The 25000-nt window shown below is 42.5% G+C and overlaps 3 protein-coding genes across 3 annotated transcripts in view; 1 reads left to right on the top strand and 2 right to left on the bottom strand.

Moving 5' to 3' along the window:
- shi (dynamin-1 shibire) overlaps positions 1–8614 on the bottom strand; it is a 73310-nt gene extending 64696 nt beyond the window's left edge. The window contains exon 1 of the mRNA XM_080269237.1: positions 8451–8614. Within this exon, the coding sequence (XP_080125363.1) occupies positions 8451–8614 (164 nt within the window). The remainder of the gene's footprint in view (positions 1–8450) is intronic.
- A 3550-nt stretch (positions 8615–12164) lies between these two features.
- Positions 12165–14853, bottom strand: LOC145395631 (uncharacterized). Its single transcript, XM_080269199.1, has 4 exons — positions 13906–14853; positions 13067–13122; positions 12582–12679; positions 12165–12199 (listed from the first exon to the last, which is right to left on the bottom strand). Exons 1-4 carry the CDS (start codon positions 14851–14853, stop codon positions 12165–12167), a joined length of 1137 nt encoding a protein of 378 aa, XP_080125325.1.
- A 4027-nt stretch (positions 14854–18880) lies between these two features.
- Positions 18881–25000, top strand: part of LOC145395666 (STAM-binding protein-like) — an 11103-nt gene continuing 4983 nt past the window's right edge. The window contains exons 1-5 of the mRNA XM_080269233.1: positions 18881–18936; positions 21147–21257; positions 23201–23299; positions 23759–23927; positions 24267–24451. Of these exons, the coding sequence (XP_080125359.1) occupies positions 21154–21257; positions 23201–23299; positions 23759–23927; positions 24267–24451 (557 nt within the window). The 5' untranslated portion in view covers positions 18881–18936; positions 21147–21153. The remainder of the gene's footprint in view (positions 18937–21146; positions 21258–23200; positions 23300–23758; positions 23928–24266; positions 24452–25000) is intronic.

The raw sequence follows: 25000 nt of genomic DNA on the forward strand, positions 1-25000 counted from the left end.
TGTGATCGTCCAGGAGTCCTACGACCAAGGTTGTGAGGGGAGAGGGTCTATGGTGGCCAGGGATAGTGTGTGTGTGTGTGTGTGTGTGTGTGTGTGTGTGTGTGTGTGTGTGTGTGTGTGTGTGTGTGTGTGTGTGTGTGTGTGTGTGTGTGTGTGTGTGTGTGTGTGTGTGTGTGTGTGTGTGTGTGTGTGTGTGTGTGTGTGTGTGTGTGTGTGTGTGTGTGTGTGTGTGTGTGTGTGTGTGTGTGTGTGTGTGTGTGTGTGTGTGTGTGTGTGTGTGTGTGTTCGTTTCGTTTCGTTTTTAAAGGCTCCAACCTGCTTGCACGTGTCGGCCTTGGTCACCTAATGGCGGCTCTCCATGCTGCTCAATCTCTGGCAGCCTCCCTGTTCAGTCCCTTAACCCTGAGGTCACACTTAATGACCTCGTCCCATGTCTTTCTCGGTCTACCCCTCCTAACCCCACCCCCAATATTAACACTTCTTACCTTCCTCACCCAATTATCATCCCCCATCCTCTCCACATGTCCAAACCATCTCAGTCTACCCCTCCTCATCACAACACCAATACACTCCAGTCCCATCCTTCCTCACAAACCATCTCAGTCTACCCCTCCTCATCACAAACCATCTCAGTCTACCCCTCCTCATCACAAACCACCTCAGTCTACCCCTCCTCATCACAACACCAATACACTCCAGTCCCATCCTTCCTCACAAACCATCTCAATCTACCCCTCCTCATCACAAACCATCTCAATCTACCCCTCCTCATCACAAACCATCTCAGTCTACCCCTCCTCATCACAAACCATCTCAATCTACCCCTCCTCATCACAAACCATCTCAATCTACTCCTCCTCATCACAAACCATCTCAGTCCACCCCTCCTCATCACAACACCAATACACTCCAGTCCCATCCTTCCTCACAAACCATCTCAATCTACCCCTCCTCATCACAAACCATCTCAGTCTACCCCTCCTCATCACAAACCATCTCAGTCTACCCCTCCTCATCACAAACCATCTCAGTGTACCCCTCCTCATCACAAACCATCTCAGTCTACCCCTCCTCATCACAAACCATCTCAGTCTACCCCTCCTCATCACAAACCATCTCAGTCTACCCCTCCTCATCACAAACCATCTCAGTCTACCCCTCCTCATCACAAACCATCTCAGACGCGGAATTCAAAATGCATTTCTGATTCCTCGAGCGGCCCCAGTGGATGGTGATCTCTACCTATCTATCTATTGCCAGACGCCTCAATCCCGTTTGGGGTGGCCACAAACAAATCGCCTCCAAGTCGCCCTGTCCCCCTCCTACAAAATTTTCCTTCTTTCTTCCTTTTCAATTTCTTTCTTTCTATTTATTGTCTTTATTTTTTGCCCTCCTCTCCCTCTCTCTCTCTCTCTCTCTCTCTCTCTCTCTCTCTCTCTCTCTCTCTCTCTCTCTCTCCCCCATTTTCTTTAATTATTTTTTTCTTAAGACAAATATATGACAAGATGACATTTTCTTTCCTAATTAGTTTTTTCTTCTTCTGTTTACCTTTGCATTATTTTTCTCCTCTTTACACACACACACACACACACACACACACATACATACATACAGTACATACACATAAATACCTACATAACACACATACATTATATTTACACACACACACATACATACAGTACATAGACATAAATACCTACATAACACACATACATTATATTTACACACACACACACATACATACATACATATAGTAGACATAAATACCTACATTATATTTACACACACACACACACACACACATACACAGATACATACATGCATATAGTATAGACATAAATACCTACATAACACACACACATTATATTTACACACACACACAGACACACACACACACACACACACACACACACATAAAGTAGACATAAATACCTACATAACACACACACACACACACACACACACATTCTCTACCAATCTCTGTTGTCATTTTTGTTTTTTTCTTGGAGAGAGAGAGAGAGACAGACAGAGAGAGAGGCAGACAGACAGACAGACAGACAAATACAGCACCCCCCTAAACACTTAAATATATACAGTACTTAAACACTCACACCCCAATACACATATATATACTTAAATACACCCCAATATATACTTAAATACATCTCAATACTTAAATACACCCCAATATATACTTAAATACACCTCAATACTTAAATACACCCCAATATATACTTAAATACACCTCAATACTTAAATACACCTAAATATATACTTAAATACACCTCAATACTTAAATACACCTAAATATATACTTAAATACACCTCAATACTTAAATACACCCCAATATATACTTAAATACACCTCAATACTTAAATACACCCAAATATATACTTAAATACACCTCTATCTATCTATCTATCTATTGCCAGACGCCATAATCCCATAAGGGGTGGCCATTTGACTTTGAGTTAGTTGTTTTACGGGGAGGGGCACTAACCCTCCACCAACCCACTTGTTGACACGTAGGCAGCACGTATGGTTTGGTTATATGGTTACCACCCAGCGTTGTAAATGGTTTCTTGGCTTACAGGAAACCATTTGGCTTGTCACTCAATGTAAAGCCACCTGTAAAGGAAAGAAAAGCAATAAGAAGTGACAGGAAAGATGGGAGAAATAGGAAGAGAGGAGGACAGGCACAGAAAAAGAATGATAAAGGCTAAGGAAGAAGTAGGCAGCACTACATCAAGTGAGTGGATGATGGTGAGAAATAGGAAGAGAGGAGAACAGGCACAGAAAAAGAATGATAAAGGCTAAGGAAGAAGTAGGCAGCACTACATCAAGTGAGTGGATGATGGTAAGAAATAGGAAGAGAGGAGGACAGGCACAGAAAAAGAATGATAAAGGCTAAGGAAGAAGTAGGCAGCACTACATCAAGTGAGTGGATGATGGTGAGAAATAGGAAGAGATGAGGACAGGCACAGAAAAAGAATGATAAAGGCTAAGGAAGAAGTAGGCAGCACTACATCAAGTGAGTGGATGATGGTAAGAAATAGGAAGAGAGGAGGACAGGCACAGAAAAAGAATGATAAAGGCTAAGGAAGAAGTAGGCAGTACTACATCAAGTGAGTGGATGATGGTAAGAAATAGGAAGAGAGGAGGACAGGCACAGAAAAAGAATGATAAAGGCTAAGGAAGAAGTAGGCAGTACTACATCAAGTGAGTGGATGATGGTAAGAAATAGGAAGAGAGGAGGACAGGCACAGAAAAAGAATGATAGAGGCTAAGGAAGAAGTAGGCAGCACTACATCAAGTGAGTGGATGATAGTAAGAAATAGGAAGAGAGGAGGACAGGCACAGAAAAAGAATGATAAAGGCTAAGGAAGAAGTAGGCAGCACTACATCAAGTGAGTGGATGATGGTAAGAAATAGGAAGAGAGGAGGACAGGCACAGAAAAAGAATGATAAAGGCTAAGGAAGAAGTAGGCAGCACTACATCAAGTGAGTGGATGATGGTAAGAAATAGGAAGAGAGGTGGACAGGCACAGAAAAAGAATGATAAAGGCTAAGGAAGAAGTAGGCAGCACTACATCAAGTGAGTGGATGATGGTAAGAAATAGGAAGAGAGGAGGACAGACAGAAAAAGAATGATAAAGGCTAAGGAAGAAGTAGGCAGCACTACATCAAGTGAGTGGATGATGGTCGCCACCACCTACCACAAACTCAATGCACAAATTAATATATACTTAAATAAACCCAGGTACATTTCAAACCCTAAAATACTTCAATAAACCCCAATACACTTCAATACAGTACAAATCCATTTAAAAAATCCATATATACATTATTTATAAACTATACGATGTGCGGATGGCGAGAGACTGCATTTTCATCAGTTATGGAAGCTCCCTAACACCTCTTCCTTAGCTATTTATTTCTGGATATGGCTGGGATGGAGTGGAGAGGTATATGAGAGACTAACTAGGAGAGTGTATGTGAGTGAGGTGGAGGGGGAGGCCAAGGATGAGATGGAGGGATGGAGTGGAGAGGTATATGAGAGAGGGGGGTGTGAGCTGGGAGCAGGGCAGTGAAATGGTGGGGGACAGGGTGACATGGAGGTGATTTGTTTGTGGCCACCCTTTATGGGATTATGGCATCTGGCAATTGATAGACAGATAGATAGATGTTATATAGTGTTTGGTGAAATTGCAATGACTTAACACAGGAGAGGATGGGAAGGTGTTATGAGCAAAATAAATCACTTATGAACAGGTGTTAGGGAATTACCTTAATGAACAAGAATACAGGCTCTGGTATGAGGTATTTTTATTTTGTTTTTGAAGGCTGCTCGATCTCTGGCAGCCTGCTTATTGTATTGTATTGATTATAAAGGCTCCAGTCTGCTTGCACGCTTCAGCCTTGGTCACCTCATGGCAGCTCTCCATCCTGCTCGATCTCTGGCAGCCTCCCAATTCAGCGCCTTATCCCTGAGGTCACACTCAATGACCTCATCTCATGTCTTTCTTGGTCTGCCTCTCACTACCCCACCCCCAACATTAACACTTCTCACCCTCCACACCCAACTGTCATCCTCCATCCTCTCCACATGACCAAAACCATCTCAGTCTACCCCTCCTCATCACAAACCATCTCAGTCTACCCCTCCTCATCACAAACCATCTCAGTCTACCCCTCCTCATCACAAACCATCTCAATCTACCCCTCATCACAACAGCAATACACTCCAGTCCCATCCTTCCTCCCAAACTATCTCAGTCTACCCCTCCTCATCACAAACCATCTCAGTCTACCCCTCCTCATCACAAACCATCTCAGTCTACCCCTCCTCATCACAACACCAATACACTCCAGTCCCATCCTTCCTCCCAAACCATCTCAGTCTACCCCTCCTCATCACAAACCACCTCAGTCTACCCTTCCTCATCACAAACCATCTCAGTCTACCCCTCCTCATCACAACACCAATACACTCCAGTCCCATCCTTCCTCTCAACTCTTCCATCGTAAACCCAGCCCCCCCAGGCCTCACACTCAGGGACGCACTGCACATCCACCTAATCATTGTCATTTCTGTACGTTTGAGCCTGTGAATATCCTCTTCCTTTACTGCCCAGGTCTCACTACCATACAGCATTACACTCCTCACTACCATACACTCCTTACAACCATACAGCATTACACTCCTAATACATGCTGCATAAATCACTTAGGAAAAGGTGTTAGGGAGCTTCCTTTACTGCCCAGGTCTCACTACCATACAGCATTACACTCCTCACTACCATACAGCATTACACTCCTCACTACCATACAGCATTACACTCCACACTACCATACAGCATTACACTCCACACTACCATACAGCATTACACTCCTCACTACCATACAGCATTACACTCCACACTACCATACAGCATTACACTCCTCACTACCATATAGCATTACACTCCACATTACCATACAGTACCATAAATTCCTCACTACCATACAGCATTACACTCCATACTACCATACATTACAATACACTCTCGTACCATACACTACCATTCACTCCTCACTACCATACACTGCTCACTACACTACCATACAGCATTACACTCCACACTACATTACAATACACTCTCGTACCATACACTACCATTCACTCCTCACTACCATATACTGCTCATTACACTACCATACAGCATTACACTCATCTCACCACCATCTCCACTATTACACATCAACTTCGTAAAATCATCACGATAATAATTACAGTTTAGTATATTGACAAAAAAATAATGAGTAGCAAAATTAATGCATCCAAAATAACACACACATATAACTCAAAAAACTATCTATCTATCTATCTATCGCCAGACGCCATAATCGGGTAAGGGGTGGGGGTTTGTCTTTGAGTTAGTTGTTTTACGGGGAGGGGCACTAACCCTCCACCAACCCAATAATGATGATAATAATAATAATAATAATAATCTATCTATCTATCTATCTATCTATTGCCAGACGCCATAATCGGGTAAGGGGCGGGGGTTTGTCTTTGAGTTAGTTGTTTTACGGGGAGGGGCACTAACCCTCCACCAACCCAATAATGATAATAATAATAATAATAATAATAATAATCTATCTATCTATCTATCTATTGCCAGACGCCATAATCGGGTAAGGGGTGGGGGTTTGACTTTGAGTTAGTTGTTTTACGGGGAGGGGCACTAACCCTCCACCAACCCACTTGCTGACACGTAGGAAGCATGTATCACTTCAAAAAAACTCCCTAATTCCTTGGAAATAATTATGGATGCTCCCCATTAATCCAAAAATGCTCACACCCATTATTTTTTCTATCTATCTATCTATTGCCAGACGCCTCAATCCCATTCAGGGTGGCCACAAACAAATCGCCTCCACGTCACCCTGTCCCCCGCCATTTCACTGCCCCGCTCCCAACTCACACCCCCCTCTCTCATATACCTCTCCACTCCATCCCTCCATCTCATCCTCGGCCTCCCCCTCCTTCTTCCCCCCTCCACCTCACTCACATACACTCTCCTCGTCAGTCTTTCACCCTCCATCCTCTCAAAGTCACACCCCCTCTCTCATATACCTCTCCACCCCATCCCTCCATCTCATCCTCGGCCTCCCCCTCCCTCTTCCCCCCTCCACCTCACTCACATACACTCTCCTTGTCAGTCTTTCACCCTCCATCCTCTCCACATGACCAAACCAAAATACCCGAAGAAATCTCAAAAAAAGTCCCTAATTCTTCAAAAAATATAAATGCTCACCCTCCATCGCTCTTGCACCTCCCAAATCCATTACACCCATTATTTTCCATCCCCCATTATCCCCATTACCTATTATAGCACCAAAATTTAAAAAAACAGCTCAAAATAACTCAAAAATTCTTCAAAAAACAAATATGATGATTCTCCATTGCTCTACCATCTTCCATATCCATTATTTTCCATTCCCCATTATCCCTACTACCTATAATAGCACCAATATATCAAAAAACAGCTCAAAATAACTCGAAAAAAATCAAAAATACTTCAAAAAATATAAATGCTCACCCTCCATCATTCTAGATCCTTCCACATCTATTACATCTATTATTTTCCATTCCCCATTTTCTTATATACCCCAGCCTCTCAAAAAATCCACTGAAATCCATCAAAACCCATGTAAATCCAGCCCATTAATCCCTCAAACCAACCTACATGACTCACCATTATTTTGGCATCAACTACATCTATTATTTCCATTAATATCTATCTATCTATCTATTGCCAGACGCCATAATCGGGTAAGGGGTGGGGGTTTGTCTTTGAGTTAGTTGTTTTACGGGGAGGGGCACTAACCCTCCACCAACCCACTTGTTGACACGTAGGCAGCACGTATGGTTTGGTTATATGGTTACCACCCAGCGTTGTAAATGGTTTCCTGGCTTACAGGAAACCATTTGGCTTGTCACTCAATGTAAAGCCACCTGTAAAGGAAAGAAAAGCAATAAGAAGTGACAGGAAAGATGGGAGAAATAGGAAGAGAGGAGGACAGGCACAGAAAAAGAATGATAAAGGCTAAGGAAGAAGTAGGCAGCACTACATCAAGTGAGTGGATGATGGTGAGAAATAGGAAGAGAGGAGGACAGGCACAGAAAAAGAATGATAAAGGCTAAGGAAGAAGTAGGCAGCACTACATCAAGTGAGTGGATGATGGTGAGAAATAGGAAGAGAGGAGGACAGGCAGAGAAAAAGAATGATAAAGGCTAAGGAAGAAGTAGGCAGCACTACATCAAGTGAGTGGATGATGGTCGCACAATTAATCTCCAAATTGACCTAGATTCTTCTCCAATTATTTTAGTAACATCTCCACCCATTATCTCCATCATCAAGCATTTTCCGTTAATCCCAGCATCCCATACTCCCAAAAAATCCATTATAATCTCCCAAAATCCACCTAAATCCATCCAATTAATCCCCAAATCAGCCTAAATCCTCCTCCATTTATTCTAGTAACATCTACACCCATTATCTCCATTAAAAACTCTATCCCATTAATTTCTATTGCCCAGCCTCTCAAAAAATCAATATAAATCACACAAAATCCACCTAAATCCATCCAATTAATCCCCAAATCAGCCTAAATCCTTCTCCATTTATTCTAGTAACATCTACACCCATTATCTCCATTAATAACTCCTTCCCATTATTTTCTATTGCTCAGAGTCTTAAAAAATCAACGTAAATCACACAAAATCCACCTAAATCCATCCAATTAATCCCCAAATCGACCTAGCGGCTCCTCCATTACCGTAGCAACGCCCACATCAATCACTCAAATTTCCATCCCGTCCCTGTCAACCCCGGGCCCCAAAAATGTCCCAAAATATCCCAAAGGGGGGTTTAAAAAATTCGACATGTCCCCAAATACTCACCTGCCAACGAAATTCTCCAGGACAGAGGATTTACCAGCTGACTGGCCTCCTACCACGGCGATTTGGGGAAGATCCAGCTGCATGTGGACGCCCAGCTGCGTAAAGGCATCCTGGAGTTTATTCACGATGGGGATGAGGGCCTCCATCCCCATATTCCCGGACATTTTGGCCAGATTTTACTCCGGGGCGCGTCTCCTATACACACAGTCACCCCCAAAGATGGCAGCCCCTTCCTCACTGAGTGGGGGAAAATTCAATACTGTCTCTCTCTCTACTGCGCCTCCGTCTGCGCACTCCGGCACCGCCACCAGCAGTCACCTCCCTCGCACTCCAAAAACCGTCGGAATTTTAGGCAGCCCCCGGGTTTTTAAGGGTTTTTAGGGCGTGGGAGGGAGAGAGGGGCAGGGTAGCGTCCCGTTCTGGGCTCTGATAAGGACTAATAAGAGTTGCCAAATCTAAATTGACAAATAGCGCTAAACTCCCCCTTAAAAGTGCGCTAAATTCAATCTCAAAAACGACGAAATCTATTCAAAAAAACTTATTACTAGAATGTCACCGTATATAAAACTTTCCAGATAATCGCTGGATAATACTAGAAATTTCAAGGACATGGCTGAACCTATGGAGAACTACCAAATCCTGTCAGAGAAATCGCTACACTTGCTCTATATAATAATTACAATATGGGTCCTGAAAAATATATAAACAGACTCACTTAAAAACGAAAAACCGTACAATAATTTCTAGAAACATCGATAACATCATTTAAAGTTGCCAAATCGACAATGCTACACTTGCTTTCAAAAACAGCTAAAGTGATGCTACATAAACATTCCATGAGAAACGTGCAAAAACTGCAAAAAATCTTCAAAATATCAAAATTATAAAAAAATAACTAATAATATCGCAAAATCTCTTATAGGTAGACATTAATATACTAGATAAATAGAACAATATACTTCTAAATCTAGCAAGAACCCGCTAAAGTGACACCCCTGAGAATAATAGAGCTGGCGGGAAGAGAACGTAATGGCTAACACAGAAAATTCACCTTTACCACAAACTCTTCTATTTTCCGCCAAATTTGAATATCCTTGTGTTTCTCTGCCCCTGGAGAGAATGGGGGATGAGAGACTGACTAGGAGAGCGTTCTATAGCTTGCTTTAACCTGGGCAACGTGAAATAAGCTGCAAATGAACGAAATTGAATATAGAAAATGCAGACGGAAAGAAACACAAAAATATCGAGATGAAGATGAGAGGGAGGAATGTAGAGAAGAGGAAGGAGAGAAGAGAGGGAGGAAAGGAGAAAAGAGAGGAGGGAAGAGAGGGAGGAAAGTAGAGAAGAGGAAGGAGAGAAGAGAGGGAGGAAAGTAGAGAAGAGGAAGGAGAGAAGAGAGGGAGGAAAGTAGAGAAGAGGAAGGAGAGAAGAGTGGGAGGAAAGTAGAGAAGAGGAAGGAGAGAAGAGAGGGAGGAAAGTAGAGACGAGGAAGGAGAGAAGAGAGGGAGGAAAGTAGAGACGAGGAAGGAGAGAAAAGAGGGAGAAGAGAAAAGAGGAAGAAAAGTAGAGAATAGAAGGAGGAAAGGAGAAAAGAGAGGAAAGAAGAGAAGAGGAAGGAGAGAAGAGAGGGAGGAAAGGAGAGAAGAGAGGGAGGAAAGGAGAGAAGAGAGGGAGGAAAGAAGAAGAGAGGGAGGAAAGTAGAGAAGAGAGGGAAGAAAGTAGAGAAGAGAGGGAGGAAAGTAGAGAAGAGAGGGAGGAAAGGAGAGAAGAGAGGGAGGAAAGGAGAGAAGAGAGGGAGGAAAGGAGAGAAGAGAGGGAGGAAAGGAGAGAAGAGAGGGAGGAAAGGAGGGAGAGAAGAGAGGGAGGAAAGTAGAGGAGAGGGAGAAAGTGACATAAATCCTTCCAATATCGCCTAGCATCTTTTTCTAAGCGATTTATTTTGTTTATTATACCTTACTGTCCTACTACATTACATAAATCCTTCCAGTATCCCCTATCACCTTTTCCCATGCGATTTATTTTGCTTATTACACCTTATTGTCCTCTTCTGTGTTACATAAATCCTTCCAATATCCCCTAACACATTTTCCTAAGTGATTTATTTTGTTTATTACACCTTACTGTCCTCTTCTGTGTTACATAAATCCTTCCAATATCGCCTAACACCTTTTCCTAAGTGATTTATTTTGTTTATTACACCTTACTGTCCTCTTCTGTGTTACATAAATCCTTCCAATATCGCCTAACACCTTTTCCTAAGTGATTTATTTTGTTTATTACACCTTACTGTCCTCTTCTGTGTTGCATAAATTCTTCCTATTTCGCTTAACACCTTCTCCTAAGTGATTTATTTTGCTTATTACACCTTACTGTCCTATTTCGTTACAAAAATCCTTCCAATATCCCCTAACACCTTTTCCCAAGTGATTTATTTTGCGTATTACTCCTTACTGTGTTCTTGCGGTACATAAATCCTTCCAATATCGCCAAACTGCTTAAATAATGTTCAAAAATCATATTATCCAGTCATATCCTATAATAAATCGCTAAGGAAGAGGTGTTAGGGAGACAATACTTTTAGCTAGGTGTGTATACTGAAAAAAAAAAAAAAATCTATCTATCAATTCCCAGACGCCTTAATCCCGTAAGGGGTGGCCACAAACAAATCGCCTCCATGTCACCCTGTCCCCTGCCATTTCACTCCCCTGCTCCCAGCTCACACCCCCCTCTCTCATATACCTCTCCACTCCATCCCTCCATCTCATCCTTGGCCTCCCCCTCCACCTCTCTCATATAAAAAATAATTACAGAATTAAATTACAAAGAATAAATTATGTATGAAAAAGCTGCTCTGTAATTTTTAATCGTTACAGATATTACACAATTCAAAAATTCAAAAAAATAACTGACACATTAGCTTAATTTTGAGAGAGAGAGAGAGAGAGAGAGAGAGAGAGAGAGAGAGAGAGAGAATAAAGATACATTTTAGCCAAATATGTACAAAAATGGAGAGAGAGAGAGAGAGAGAGAGAGAGAGAATATACATTTCAGCCATATCTGGACAAAAATGGAGAGAGAGAGAGAGAGAGAGAGAGAGAAATATACACAAAAAACTCATGAAAGTTTAACTAGTAACCAAGGAGACTCATTACTAACTCAAAATAAACTCCTTTTGGCCCATTTGTAGTCAATAACAGTGGAATTTGACTAGTAACCAAGGAGACTCAGTACTAACTCAAAATAAACTCCTTTCAGTCCATTTGTGGCCAGAATTAGACAAGTTTGACTAGTAACCAAGGAGACTCAGTACTAACTCAAAATAAATTCCTCTTGGCCCATTTGTAGGCAGAATAACAGTGGAATTTGACTAGTAACCAAGGAGACTCATTACTAACCCATACCTAACATAGCATAGCATTTTTTAACATAGCATATTTAACATATAAATAATTATAATAATAATAATAAAATAACAGTAATAATAATAATAATAATAATAATAAAATAACAGTAATAATAATAATAATAATAATAATAATAATAATAAAATAACAGTAATAATAATAATAATAATAATAATAATAATAAAATAACAGTAATAATAATAATAATAATAATAACAAAATTAACCAAATATTATTAACAATTATCCAGAAATTAAAGGATGAATTCATATATTACTGGAGAAATCCCTAACACCTTCTCTGTAGCGACTTATCCTACGCGTATCTCAAAATTCTCCTCTGACACTGATACAAATTCGGAAACCAAAATAAATAACTTACAAGAATATCTTAAGGTGCACTATCCTGAATAAATCGCTCAAGAAAAGGTGTTAGGGATCTTCCACGGCCTTCTTCACAGCACTAACTCTTCCTCTTCAAACTCCTCCTCTTCCTCTTTGCATATTTCCTCCTCCTCTTCCTCTCCTTCCCTTTTCATAGTCACAGTTCAAATAAATCGCTATGGGACGGGTGTTAGGGACCTTCTATGCTCTTTTTCACTCTAAGTCTTCCTCTTCAAACTCCTCCTCTTCCTCTTTCCATATTTCCTCCTCCTCTTCCTCTCCTTTCATGGTCGTTGTAGGAGAGTATATTCGTTTCTGATTTAAAATGGTTTGAAAATCGTCACTGTTTTGAATTTGTCTATTTTGATTGAGAATGTATGGATTTATGTAGCTGAGGACGGTAGAGGTGGAGGAATTGAGGTAGTTTGTCCAGGAGGTGGAGGTCGTGGACGGGAGAGAAGTGGAAATGGAGCAAAAAGTGGAGGAAGTAGGAACGGCGGTGCAGGATGGATCGGGAACAGCGGAGAGGGAAGAGTCTGCTAGGGAGGAGGAAAGAGAAGGGAGGGAAGAGGAAGCGGGAGAGAAAACCGGAGGAAAGCATGGAGGAGGAGAGGAGGAGGAGACCGAGGGAGAGAAAGAAGGAGCCGTGGAGGAGAAAAAGGAACTCGAGGCTGAAACCGAACCCAAATTTGAAACCGAAGTGGAACCCGAATTTGTAACCGATGCCTGATTTTCAACCGACCCAGATCCGTTATTTCCGTTACTTGAAACTGATCCAAAATTCGAAATTGATTCAAAATTCGGGGCGGTTCCTAAACTCGCCGTGGAATTGAGGCCAGACTGTGAATTTCCCCAAAGCGACATCATTATATAGTAATTGAGGAGCTGGGGGGGCATTTGAACCCCCAAATTAAGCCCCCCTTGCCCCCCTCTCCCCACTGGAACCCCCCACGCATAGGCAGGGAGGTGGGGGTAGCAGGGGGTGGGGGGCTGGTGGGGCGGGGTGGGGGAGGGATGGGGTGGGAGGGCAGACTGAAAATTCGTTGACGTTGATGGTTGAGATCCTGAATTTAAATTTTGAAACTGGTTTGAATTGGACGGTTGGACAGTAGCGGTAGATTGGAAAGTAGACGCAGAAGTAGAAGCCTGGAAGGGGTTTGAGGTAGATGGCTGAAAAGTAGAAGTAGAAGGTTGAAGAGCAGCAGGAGTAGATGAGTAGAAAGGAGTTGGAATTGACGAAGAGGAGATACTTTGTGAATTTTGAACTGAAGGTGGGTAGGATGCAGATGGAGGCTGGCAGGGGGTAGATGAGGGTTGGTAGGGGGTAGATGAGGGTTGGTAAGGGGTAGATGAGGGTTGGTAGGGGTAGGGAGGGGGCGGCTGGGTAGGGGAAGGCGTGGGTAGTTGCGTGGATGAAGCAGTAGGTGAAGGGATTGGAGGCTGAGTGGATGGACGTGAGGTTGGAGCAATTACTTGACTTTCTCCCTTCTTGTAGCTCTGAGTCGAGGTTGGGCCAGGGGGAGAGGGGGCTGGAGGGTGAGATGGAGGGTGAGAGGGAGCTGGAGGGTGAGAATGAGAGGAGGAAGAGTGAGGGTGAGAGGATGATGTGTGAGAGGAAGGGTGTAGGTGAGACGGGCAAGGTTGAACAGGGATGGTGTGTGTCTGTGCGTGTCTGTGAGTTTGTACATGTGTACGCAGCGGCTCAAGTGTACTAAATGGAGCGAGACACAGTGCACAGGTGTAGTGAGGACCTGGTTTGGGATGTAGTGCCATGTGACAGTCTAAATTGGTGCTAAATGTAAACACATCACTACACACGCCACAACGGAACATCGCCCCGCCTGCCTCCTCTTCCGGACAGCAGGGCGGGGGGGCTGGAGCGCCTTCCCTGAGCCACCCTGGATCCGTAAGGCAGGTCCTGGGGTGCAGGTGGAGGATATGAAGCTCCAGGTATTGTAAACTAATAAATGTACCGCCACAGATAGCACATTCGCACGTGTCTTCAACTAGAGCGGGGCCGCGATGATGGCGTTCGTGCGCGTTTCGTCCCTCCCTCGTCAAAAACGCCTGCGGACAGAATCGACACAGCGCCTCTCCCTTAACGTGTGCCGTCTGGTGGGCTATCCAGCACGCCCCGGTAACCGCAACAACTCCACACTCCCGACACACAGACCCGAACTCAATCCCCGAACCGGCGGGATTTTTGCAACCGGGAAAATCATCCATCCCAAATCCCAGCATCAACCCCTGGGACGCGGCCTGCTGGGACTGCCTTGGGATTTCACTGTGTCCCTCCTCATAATCCCACTGGGCGATTTTGTGTCCCGAGGGATTTGAAGTGGGATTTTTAGCCACGAAAAAGTCATCCATCCCAACTCTTGCAGATGATACGAGACATGACTGGGATACGCTGTCCAATCCCTCATCTTCCTGGGACTCCCTCAAGGGCCGTTTCTGTCCCCTGGGTTTTGGGATTGTGGGACTGGCTTGGTCTGAGGTCCCGGGGGTCTGCGGGGCCCTGACAGCAGCGGTCTGACTCCGGGTGACCATTCGGGAAGGTGGCCGGGGAATGCGTCTCTCCTCATATTTCAATCCACCCCTCACCGCACCCTCCATCCTCGCCTGGCTTCCCTCCGGGGTGTTGGCAGGAGATGCAGTGGTGTTGGTAGTGGCAGTGGGTTGGCTAGAGGTGGTGGTGGCAGTAGGTGTTGGCACAGAAGTGGGCAAAATGTGGGTAGGCATGCATCGTTCCTCACACTTCAGTCCTTCCCTCATCGCACACTCTGTCTTCATCGCTTGGTTCTCCTCTGTCGTGTTGGTAGAGGAGGTGTTGGTAGTAGCAGTGGGTTGGCATGATGTGTTGGCAGTGGGTGTTGGCACAGAGATATGTGAAGCATGGGTAGGCAAGTCTGTGTTGGCAAAGACAGCTGACGAAGGCAAAGAGATGTTAGTAAATCCACTTGTAGTTGGCAGGGAGGTGGGAGAGGTGATGGTAGGCAGTGTAAGGTTGGCAGAGGGGGTGGTGGGTGGCAGGGAGGTGTTGGCAGAGGTAGCTGTAGTTGGCAAAGGAGTAGTAGCCATCCCTGAGTTGGCAGAAGGAGGTGTGGGTAGGAGGGGGGTGTTGGAAAATGCTTTAAGTGTTGGCAGCGAGTTGGTGGAGATGGTGGAAGGGAGAATACGTGAGGTGGAGGGGGCAGGGGGTGTCAGCTGGTAATCCTATGTTGGCAGAGGGTGTTGGCAGATGGCGTAGTGTTGGCAGTCGTTGTTCCTCCTGTATTTCAAAACCACAGCTGTCCACGTGCTTCCAATATGCGGTGTAACTGACTTTCCTTTCCTTCGTTCATCCTGTGTTAGGAAAAAATTATTGAGTTATAATATTTCCATGTTTACTTGATCAAAAATTGCCTTCACATACATACATACATACATACATACAGAGAGAGACAGACAGACATACGTACATACATACACACATTCTTACATACATACATACAGAGAGACACGCACACACATACATACATACATACATACAGACACACATACATGCATACAGGCAGACAGACAGGCACACATACACACGTACATACATGCATACATACACACATAGGTTACATATACATACATACATACATACAAAGACAGACAGACAGACAGGCACACATACATACATTCATACATACATATATATATACATACACAGAAGAGAGAGAGAGAGAGAGAGAGAGAGAGAGAGAGAGAGAGAGAGAGAGAGAGAGAGAGAGAGAGAGGGAGACAGACACACACACACACACACACACACACACATAGGAACGATCACGATTATATCTATTTATCTATTGCCAGACGCCTTAATCCCGTAAGGGGTGGCCACAAACAAATCGTCTCCATGTGGCCCTGTCTCCTGCCATTTCACTGCCCTGCTCCCAGCTCACACCCCCCTCTCTCATATACCTCTCCACTCCATCCCTCCAGCTCATCCTCGGCCTCCCCCTCCCTCTCCCCCCCTCCACCTCACTCACATACACTCTCTTCGTCAGTCTTTCACCCTCCATCCTCTCCACATGGCCAAACCACCTCAGTGTGTTCCTCCTAACGCTTCCTATCACATCCACATCCACACCACAACGCTCCTTTATATCCTCATTTGTCAGTCTGTCTCTCCATGTAACTCCACATCCACATCCACACCACAACGCTCCTTTATATCCTCATTTGTCAGCCTGTCTCTCCATGTAACTCCACATCCACATCCACACCACAACACTCCTTTATATCCTCATTTGTCAGCCTGTCTCTCCATGTAACTCCACATCCACATCTACACCACAACACTCCTTCACTTCCACAGTTGCTATACCATATAAGGTGTAATAAGCAAAATAAATCGCTTAGAGAGATTTCTTACGTGATATTGAAAAGATTTATATGACAGAAGAGGACAGTAAGGAGTAATAAGTCAAATAATTCACTTAGGAAAAGGTGTTAGGTGATATTAGAAAGATTTCTGTAATACAGAATTGGAGAGTAAGGTGTACTAAACAAAATAAATCACATAGGTAAAGGTGTTAGGTGATACTGTACGGATTTATGTAAGACAGAATAGGACAGTAAGTTGTAATAAAGACAATTAATCGCTAAGAAAAAGGTGTTAGGCGATACTGAAAGGATTTGTGTAACAGGTGTAATAAACAAAATGAATCACTATATTGGATTTATATAACAGAATAGGACAGGAAGGCGTAATAAACCAAATAAATCGCTTAGGAAAAGGTGTCAGGGCTTCAACGCAAACAACAGCACCCAAAAATAAATCGCAACTCACCAGGAATTAAGAAACGACGACCCAATGATGTCACAGTGTTGATGGCGGCCGAGAAACGAGAGCAAATGTTGTCAAGTCGAAAGAGGTGGTATGAAAGGCGAGAAACAATTGGATTCGAGTCAGTTTTTAAATTTTTGAATGAGACTGCTTCGTAGGTGAGTCTATTTGGCGCTGAGAGGGTTCGCTATGCCTGTCTATAAGCGATTCATTCTGCAGTAGGCTAGAAAACAAGAGAGAGATGTTAAATTGAAGGAGTTAGTGGGCATAAAAGGAGAGAAACAACAGAATTCAAGCCAGTTTTTAAATTTTTGAATGAGACTGCTTTGAGAGTAAGTGTATTTGGCGCTGAGAGGCTTCGCAATACCTGTTTCTATGCGATTTATTCTGCATTAGGCATGAAAACAAGAGAAAGATGGTAAGTCGAAGAAGTTGGTGGGAAAGGAGGGTAGTTTTAAAATTTCTGAACCAGACTGCATCGTATGTGAGTCTATCTGGCACTGACAGGGTTCGCAGTACCTGTTTCTATGCGATTTATTCTGCATTTGGCATGAAAACATGAGAAATATATTGACTGACTGAAGGAGTTGGAGTGAAAAGGATAGGCTTAATATTTATCTCGAATTGGAAACGACTAAGAAGGTTGACGCACTCCGATTCGAAGCCTTGATGGATTTCCTCATTTTATTATGTTACCAGGGGCGTAGAGCTGTCTTTTTCCCCAAATTGATCAGGATTATTATAAGTTCGGCCGCTTATAGTCCAAAAAGAGAGGATTTTGATTGATTCGGTCGCTTATAGTCCAAAAAGAGCGGCTTCCTGCCAATATTTAATCGGAATTTTCATTGTTTTCGGTCGCTTACACTCCAAAAAGGGAGAATTTTGATTATTACAGTAAAAAAAAGCAGAATATTTTGATTGTTACAGTCCAAAAAGAGAGGATTTTGACTGATTCGGTCGCTTAAAGTCCAAAAAGAGCGGTTTCCTTCCTATAATTGATCAAAATTTTCATACTTTTCGGTCGCTTACACTCGAAAAAGAGAGGATTTTGATTATTACAGTCCAAAAAGAGGATTTTGACTGTTACAGTCCAAAAAGAGGATTTTGACTTAATCGGTCGCTTACAGTCCAAAAAGGGCGACTTCCTTCCAATAATTAATCAGAATTTTCATTGTTTTCGGTCGCTTACATTCCAAAATAAGAGGATTTTGATTATTACAGTCGAAAAAGAGAGGATTTTGATTGATTCGGTCGCTTACAGTCCAAAAACAGCGGTCTCCTTCCTATAACTGATCTTTTTTTTTCGGTCGCTTACACTCCAAAAAAGGCGATATGGGATCTACGGTTTCTACAAATCTGAATTGTTACAAGAGCCTAGCCGAGGAACCCTACACTCCAGAAGGGTATGGTATCTATCTATCTATCTGCCTATCTACCTATTTATCTATCTATCTGTTTCATTTGAAGGAACTGTGCTTCTCTCAAACTGAATAATTTATTGGTTACATATAATTTAGAGGTAAGAATGAGTCTCCTTGGTTACTAGTCAAATCAAACCTTCAATCTGACTACACCTGACCATCAATTTAAGATGAAAATGTATATCAATATCCAAACTCGAACTCCTTGGTTACTAGTCAAAATCAGCCCTCCAATCTGCCTACCTGCAATTGGCTCTTTAAATATACGTGTAGGACTATGATAGCCTAGCCTCGGGGCCCTAAATTCCGAAAAAAAGGCCATATATATATTTTTTTCATTTTAATTAAGTTGCCCATCCACCATTTTCTATAATCTCTTTCAGTCAGATGATAGTTTGTCAACACTGAGGAGCTCTCTCTCACCTGCACCTTTTTTCCCATTATTTCGAGTCTTTCCAGGTATTTTTTGAGCCGTATATACTTTCAAAATACGTGGCATATATGTAGCTAGGTGTACAGGTGGGAATAATTTTGATTTTGAGTATATATGAAGAGAGAGAGGATTTTTTAAGCATGTCACTTAAGGAGAAATTGGACTGAAATGGGAGGAATTTTGGTCATGAGAGAGAGAAACTTAATATAGTGGAGCAGATTTGAGTTTTGGATATATATATGGATTTTTTTTACTTCCATGGGGCTGGATTTTGAAATATATATGACCTGGGAACTTACACAAAAAATTTTCCTGATTTCCAAATACGCTGTCACTATTACGCAATGTCATTCAACAAGTGATTCATTCTTGACCCCAAATTGTGTCATTTCGCCCATATATAAATAAATGAGGGAGTATATTATATTGAACTGGCCAAAAAATGAAAAAAATAATGATTTAGGGCAAGGAAGTTCCCTAACACCTTCTCCTAAGTGATTTATTTTGTTTTTTCTCCTTTACTGCCCCCTTCTGTGTTGTATAAATCCTTCCATTATTACCTAACACCCTTTCTTAAGTGATTGATTTTGTCGCTTACACCTTCCTGTCCTGTGTCACCTAAATCCTTCCAATATCACCTAACACCTTTTCTTTAGTGATTTATTTTACTTAATACACCTTGCTCTCGTATTCTGCAACATAAATCCTTCCAGTATCGCCTAACACCTTTTCCTAAGTGATTTATTTTGTTTATTACACCTTACTGTCCTCTTCTGTGTTACATAAATCCTTCCAATATCGCCTAACACCTTTTCCTAAGTGATTTATTTTGTTTATTACACCTTACTGTCCTCTTCTGTGTTACATAAATCCTTCCAATATCGCCTAACACCTTTTCCTAAGTGATTTATTTTGTTTATTACACCTTACTGTCCTCTTCTGTGTTACATAAATCCTTCCAATATCGCCTAACACCTTTTCCTAAGTGATTTATTTTGTTTATTACACCTTACTGTCCTCTTCTGTGTTACATAAATCCTTCCAATATCGCCATACTCTGCATAAATAACATACAAAATGATATTAAGCAGCCATATCCAAAAATAAATCACTAAGGAAGAGGTGTTAGGGAGCTTCCTTACAAATCAAGACATCTTTTCCATACTGTAATGAGAAAAGTAAATCACTTAGGAAGAGGTGTTAAGACAATATTGGAATGAAACAGTAAGATGCAATAAACAAAATAAATCACTTAGGATGAGGTGTTAAGACAATACTGGAATGAAACAGTAAGATGCAATAAGCAAAATAAATCACTTAGGAAAAGGTGTTAGGTGATATTAGAAGGATTTATGTAACACAGAAGAGGACAATAAGGTGTAATAAACAAAATAAATCACTTAGGAAAAGGTGTTAGGCGATATTGGAAGGATTTATGTAACACAGAAGAGGACAGTAAGGTGTAATAAACAAAATAAATCACTTAGGAAAAGGTGTTAGGCAATATTGGAAGGATTTATGTAACACAGAAGAGGACAGTAAGGTGTAATAAACAAAATAAATCACTTAGGAAAAGGTGTTAGGCGATATTGGAAGGATTTATGTAACACAGAAGAGGACAGTAAGGTGTAAATAAACAAAATAAATCACTTAGGAAAAGGTGTTAGGCGATATTGGAAGGATTTATGTAACACAGAAGAGGACAGTAAGGTGTAATAAACAAAATAAATCACTTAGGAAAAGGTGTTAGGCGATATTAGAAGGATTTATGTAACAGAAGAGGACAGTAAGGTGTAATAAACAAAATAAATCACTTAGGAAAAGATGTTAGGCGATATTGGAAGGATTTATGTAACACAGAAGAGGACAGTAAGGTGTAATAAACAAAATAAATCACTTAGGAAAAGGTGTTAGGCGATATTGGAAGGATTTATATAGCACAGAAGAGGACAGTAAGGTGTAATAAACAAAATAAATCACTTAGGAAAAGGTGTTAGGCGATATTGGAAGGATTCATGTAACACAGAAGAGGACAGTAAGGTGTAATAAACAAAATAAATCACTTAGGAAAAGGTGTTAGGCGATATTGGAAGGATTTATGTAACACAGAAGAGGACAGTAAGGTGTAATAAACAAAATAAATCACTTAGGAAGAAACTAAGGTATAATAAGCAAAATAAATCACTCAGGAACAGGTGTTAGGGAGCTTCGATTAATTGTTTACATTTCTTCGCAGCGTCACTATGTCGCGCACGGATTTTTCGCACCTCGAGCCGGCTGCCCGAATCAAACAACTGTGTTCCCAGAGCGAGTCAGTTATTGTGGATGCTAAGATACCCCTACGCAGGTATAAGTACTGTTTTGTATTTATCACTGAAAATGAGAGACTAACTAGGAGAGTGAGATGGAGGGGAAGACCGAGGATGAGATGGAGTGGAGAGGTATATGAGAGACTAACTAGAAGAGTGTGAGTGAGAGGGAGGGGGAGGCCAAGGATGAGGTGGAGGGATGGAGTGGAGATATGAGAGACTAACTAGAAGAGTGTGTGAGTGAGGGGGAGGGGGAGGCCAAGGATGAGATGGAGGGATGGAGTGGAGAGGTATATGAGAGACTAACTAGAAGAGTGTGTGAGTGAGAGGGAGGGGGAGGCCAAGGATGAGGTGGAGGGATGGAGTGGAGATATGAGAGACTAACTAGAAGAGTGTGTGAGTGAGAGGGAGGGGGAGGCCAAGGATGAGGTGGAGGGATGGAGTGGAGATATGAGAGACTAACTAGAAGAGTGTGTGAGTGAGAGGGAGGGGGAGGCCAAGGATGAGGTGGAGGGATGGAGTGGAGATATGAGAGACTAACTAGAAGAGTGTGTGAGTGAGAGGGAGGGGGAGGCCAAGGATGAGGTGGAGGGATGGAGTGGAGAGGTATATGAGAGACTAACTAGAAGAGTGTGTGCGTGAGAGGGAAGGGGAGGCCAAGGATGAGGTGGAGGGATGGAGTGGAGAGGTATATGAGAGACTAACAAGAAGAGTGTGAGTGAGAGGGAGGGGGAGGCCAAGGATGAGGTGGAGGGATGGAGTGGAGAGGTATATGAGAGACTAACTAGAAGAGTGTATGAGTGAGAGGGAGGGGAAGGCCAAGGATGAGGTGGAGGGATGGAGTGGAGATATGAGAGACTAACTAGGAGAGTGACTTTAGGATTTCCATGTAATTTTGACACCCCCCCCTCCCCAAAATGCCCCTCCCCTAAAACCATTACATGCCCTAAAACTGACTTAAAATTGTACAGATATATATATGTACTACAGCACATTACAGCGAGGGAGAAAGAGAGAGAGAGAATGTTCCGGGCCTAGGTGTGGGGTGTGTGTGGGTGCGTCTTCCTTGTGGTACAGCGTGCGGCTAACTACCACCACCACCACCGCGGCAGTGTACATGGATATAAACAGCCATATCTGAGAGGGTGAGAGAGAGGGAGAGCAGTGTGGAAGGTACAGGGTGTGAATGGGTGCGACCTCCTCTTGGAACAGCGTGCGGCTAACCACCACCACCACCGCGGCAGTGTACACAGATCAAAACAACCACATCTGAGACTAGAAAACACCACACCACAAATATATAATGATGTCTATCTATCTATCTATTGCCGGACGCCATAATCCCGTAAGGGGTGGCCATTTGACGTCGAGTTAGTTGTTTTACGGGGAGGGGCACTAACCCTCCACCAACCCACTTGTTGACACGTAGTAAAGTACCGTATAAAGATTTAATAACAAAGTGAGCCAAGTGCATTCCATCCCTCCACCTCATCCTCGGTCTACCCCTCCCTCTCCCTCCCTCCACCTCACCTACATACACCCTCTTAGTCAGTCTTTCATTCTCCATTCTCTCCACATGTCCAAACCACCTCAGTGTATTTCTCCTAATCTTCTCAACCACATCCACATCCACACCACAACGTTCCTTCACTTCTTCATTCGTCAACCTGTCCCTCCACGTCACACCACATGCTGCCCCCTCCCTCTTATACCTCATCCTCGGTCTACCCCTCCCTCTCCCTCCCTGTATTTCTCCTAATCTTCTCAACCACATCCACACCACAACGTTCCTTCACTTCCCCATTCGTCAACCTGTCCCTCCACGTCACTCCACACGCTCCTCTCAAGTAACCCACCTCCACAGCTCTCCCTCTTGACTTCTTCCCCTCTTGCAAGGTCCACGCTCTAATGAAATACCGTACAAGAACTTTAATAACAAAATAAGCCAATTCCTAACCAGTACTTCCTCTTTCCCCTTCAGATATTTTCGTTCAGGGCTCGAGATGGTGCGAATGGCAAGTGTTTACGCAGAAGAGGGCAGTCTCGAAAACGCCTTTATCTTGTACATGAAGTTTATGACGTGAGTATTGTTTGTTTAGTTGTATGGTTGTGTATGGTAGTGAGGAGTGTATGGTAGGAGTGTGATGCTGTATGGTAGTGAGGAGTGTATGGTAGGAGTGTAATGCTGTATGGTAGTGAGGAGTGTATAGTAGTGTGTGGTAGTGAGGAGTGTATGGTAGGAGTGTAATGCTGTATGGTAGTGAGGAGTGTATAGTAGTGTGTGGTAGTGGGGAGTGTAATGCTGTATGGTAGTGTGTGGTAGTGGGGAGTGTGATGCTGTATGGCAGTGAGACCTGGACAATAAAGGAAGCTCCCTAACACCTTTACCTAAGTGATTTATGCATCATCACCACCACCACCACCACCACCACCACCACCATCATCATCATCATCACCATCACAGACAGGAAAAATATATACGTTAATTCATTCTTTCCGCTTTTCCAAACACGATCTGAGAAATATTTACGCTTTACAGGTTGTTTTTGGAGAAGATAAGGAGCCACCCGGAATTCGCTACCCACACGTCGCTTGACAAAACGAACAACACGAAAAAGCTGAAAGAGATTTTGCCAAAAGCGGAAAAACTCAAGCACCAGCTACTAGAGAAATACCAGAAGGAGTACGCTGTGGTTGTGGCTGAGCAGGTGAGTGGATGGTTACCCTAGCTGGATGGACTGATAGATAGATGGATGGATGGATGGATAGATAGATGGATGGATGGATAGTTATATAGATAGATAGATGGATGGATGGATAGTTATATAGATAGATAGATGGGTGGATGGTTGAATGAATGGATGGATTGATGGATAGATAGATAGATAGATTGATTGATTTATGGATAGATAGATGTAGATAGATAGATCAAAAGAGAGAGAGAGAGAGAGAGAGAGATTGCTAGATAGATACAAAAGGTAGACAGATTTATGGATAGAGAGAAAGAGAGAGAGAGAGAGAATAAACTTTCCTCCCTCCCTCAACAGAAACGGATGGAGGAAGAGTTGAGGCGAGAGCAACTGGAGGCAGAGAAGGAGGAAGAGAGGAGGAGGAGGCAAAATGAGGAGGAGGAGAGGAGGAGGAGGGAGGAGGAGGAGGAGGAGAGGAGGATAAAAGAAATCGGAGGACTCAATCTGCAAAGAAAACGGGAATTGAATGACACGCCCCCAGAGTGAGTAACAAATTCCAGTAATTGATTTATTCTGTTAGTGTCTTCATCTATTATGTGGGGGTATTGTAGTTGGGGTGTCTGTCTGTCTGTCTGTTTAGTTTGTCAGTTCAGGAAGCTCCCTAACACCTTTTCCTGAGTGATTTATTTTAGTGGTTAGTTATTCATTCAGTTATATAGCCAGTATCATAATAATAATAGTAGTAGTAGTAGTAGTAGTAGTTGTAATGGTAGTAGTAAAACCTGTAATAATAATAATAATAATAATAATAATAGAACTACTATAATGTACTTCTGCTGCTGCTACTACTACTACTATTATTATTGTTATTATTATTATTATTATTACTACTACTACTACTATTACTATTATTATTATTATTATTATTATTACTACTACTACTAATACAACCACTACTAATACTATTACTATTATTATTACTATTATTATTATTATTATTATTATTATTACTACTACTACTACTACTACTACTACTATTATTATTATTATTATCATTATTTCTACTACTACTACTATTACTATTATTATTA

The sequence above is a fragment of the Coenobita brevimanus genome, chromosome 32 (genome assembly GCF_032717465.1).
Source record: "Coenobita brevimanus isolate Jiangsu-jjx chromosome 32, ASM3271746v2, whole genome shotgun sequence".
NCBI classification, from domain to species: Eukaryota; Metazoa; Arthropoda; class Malacostraca; order Decapoda; family Coenobitidae; genus Coenobita; species Coenobita brevimanus.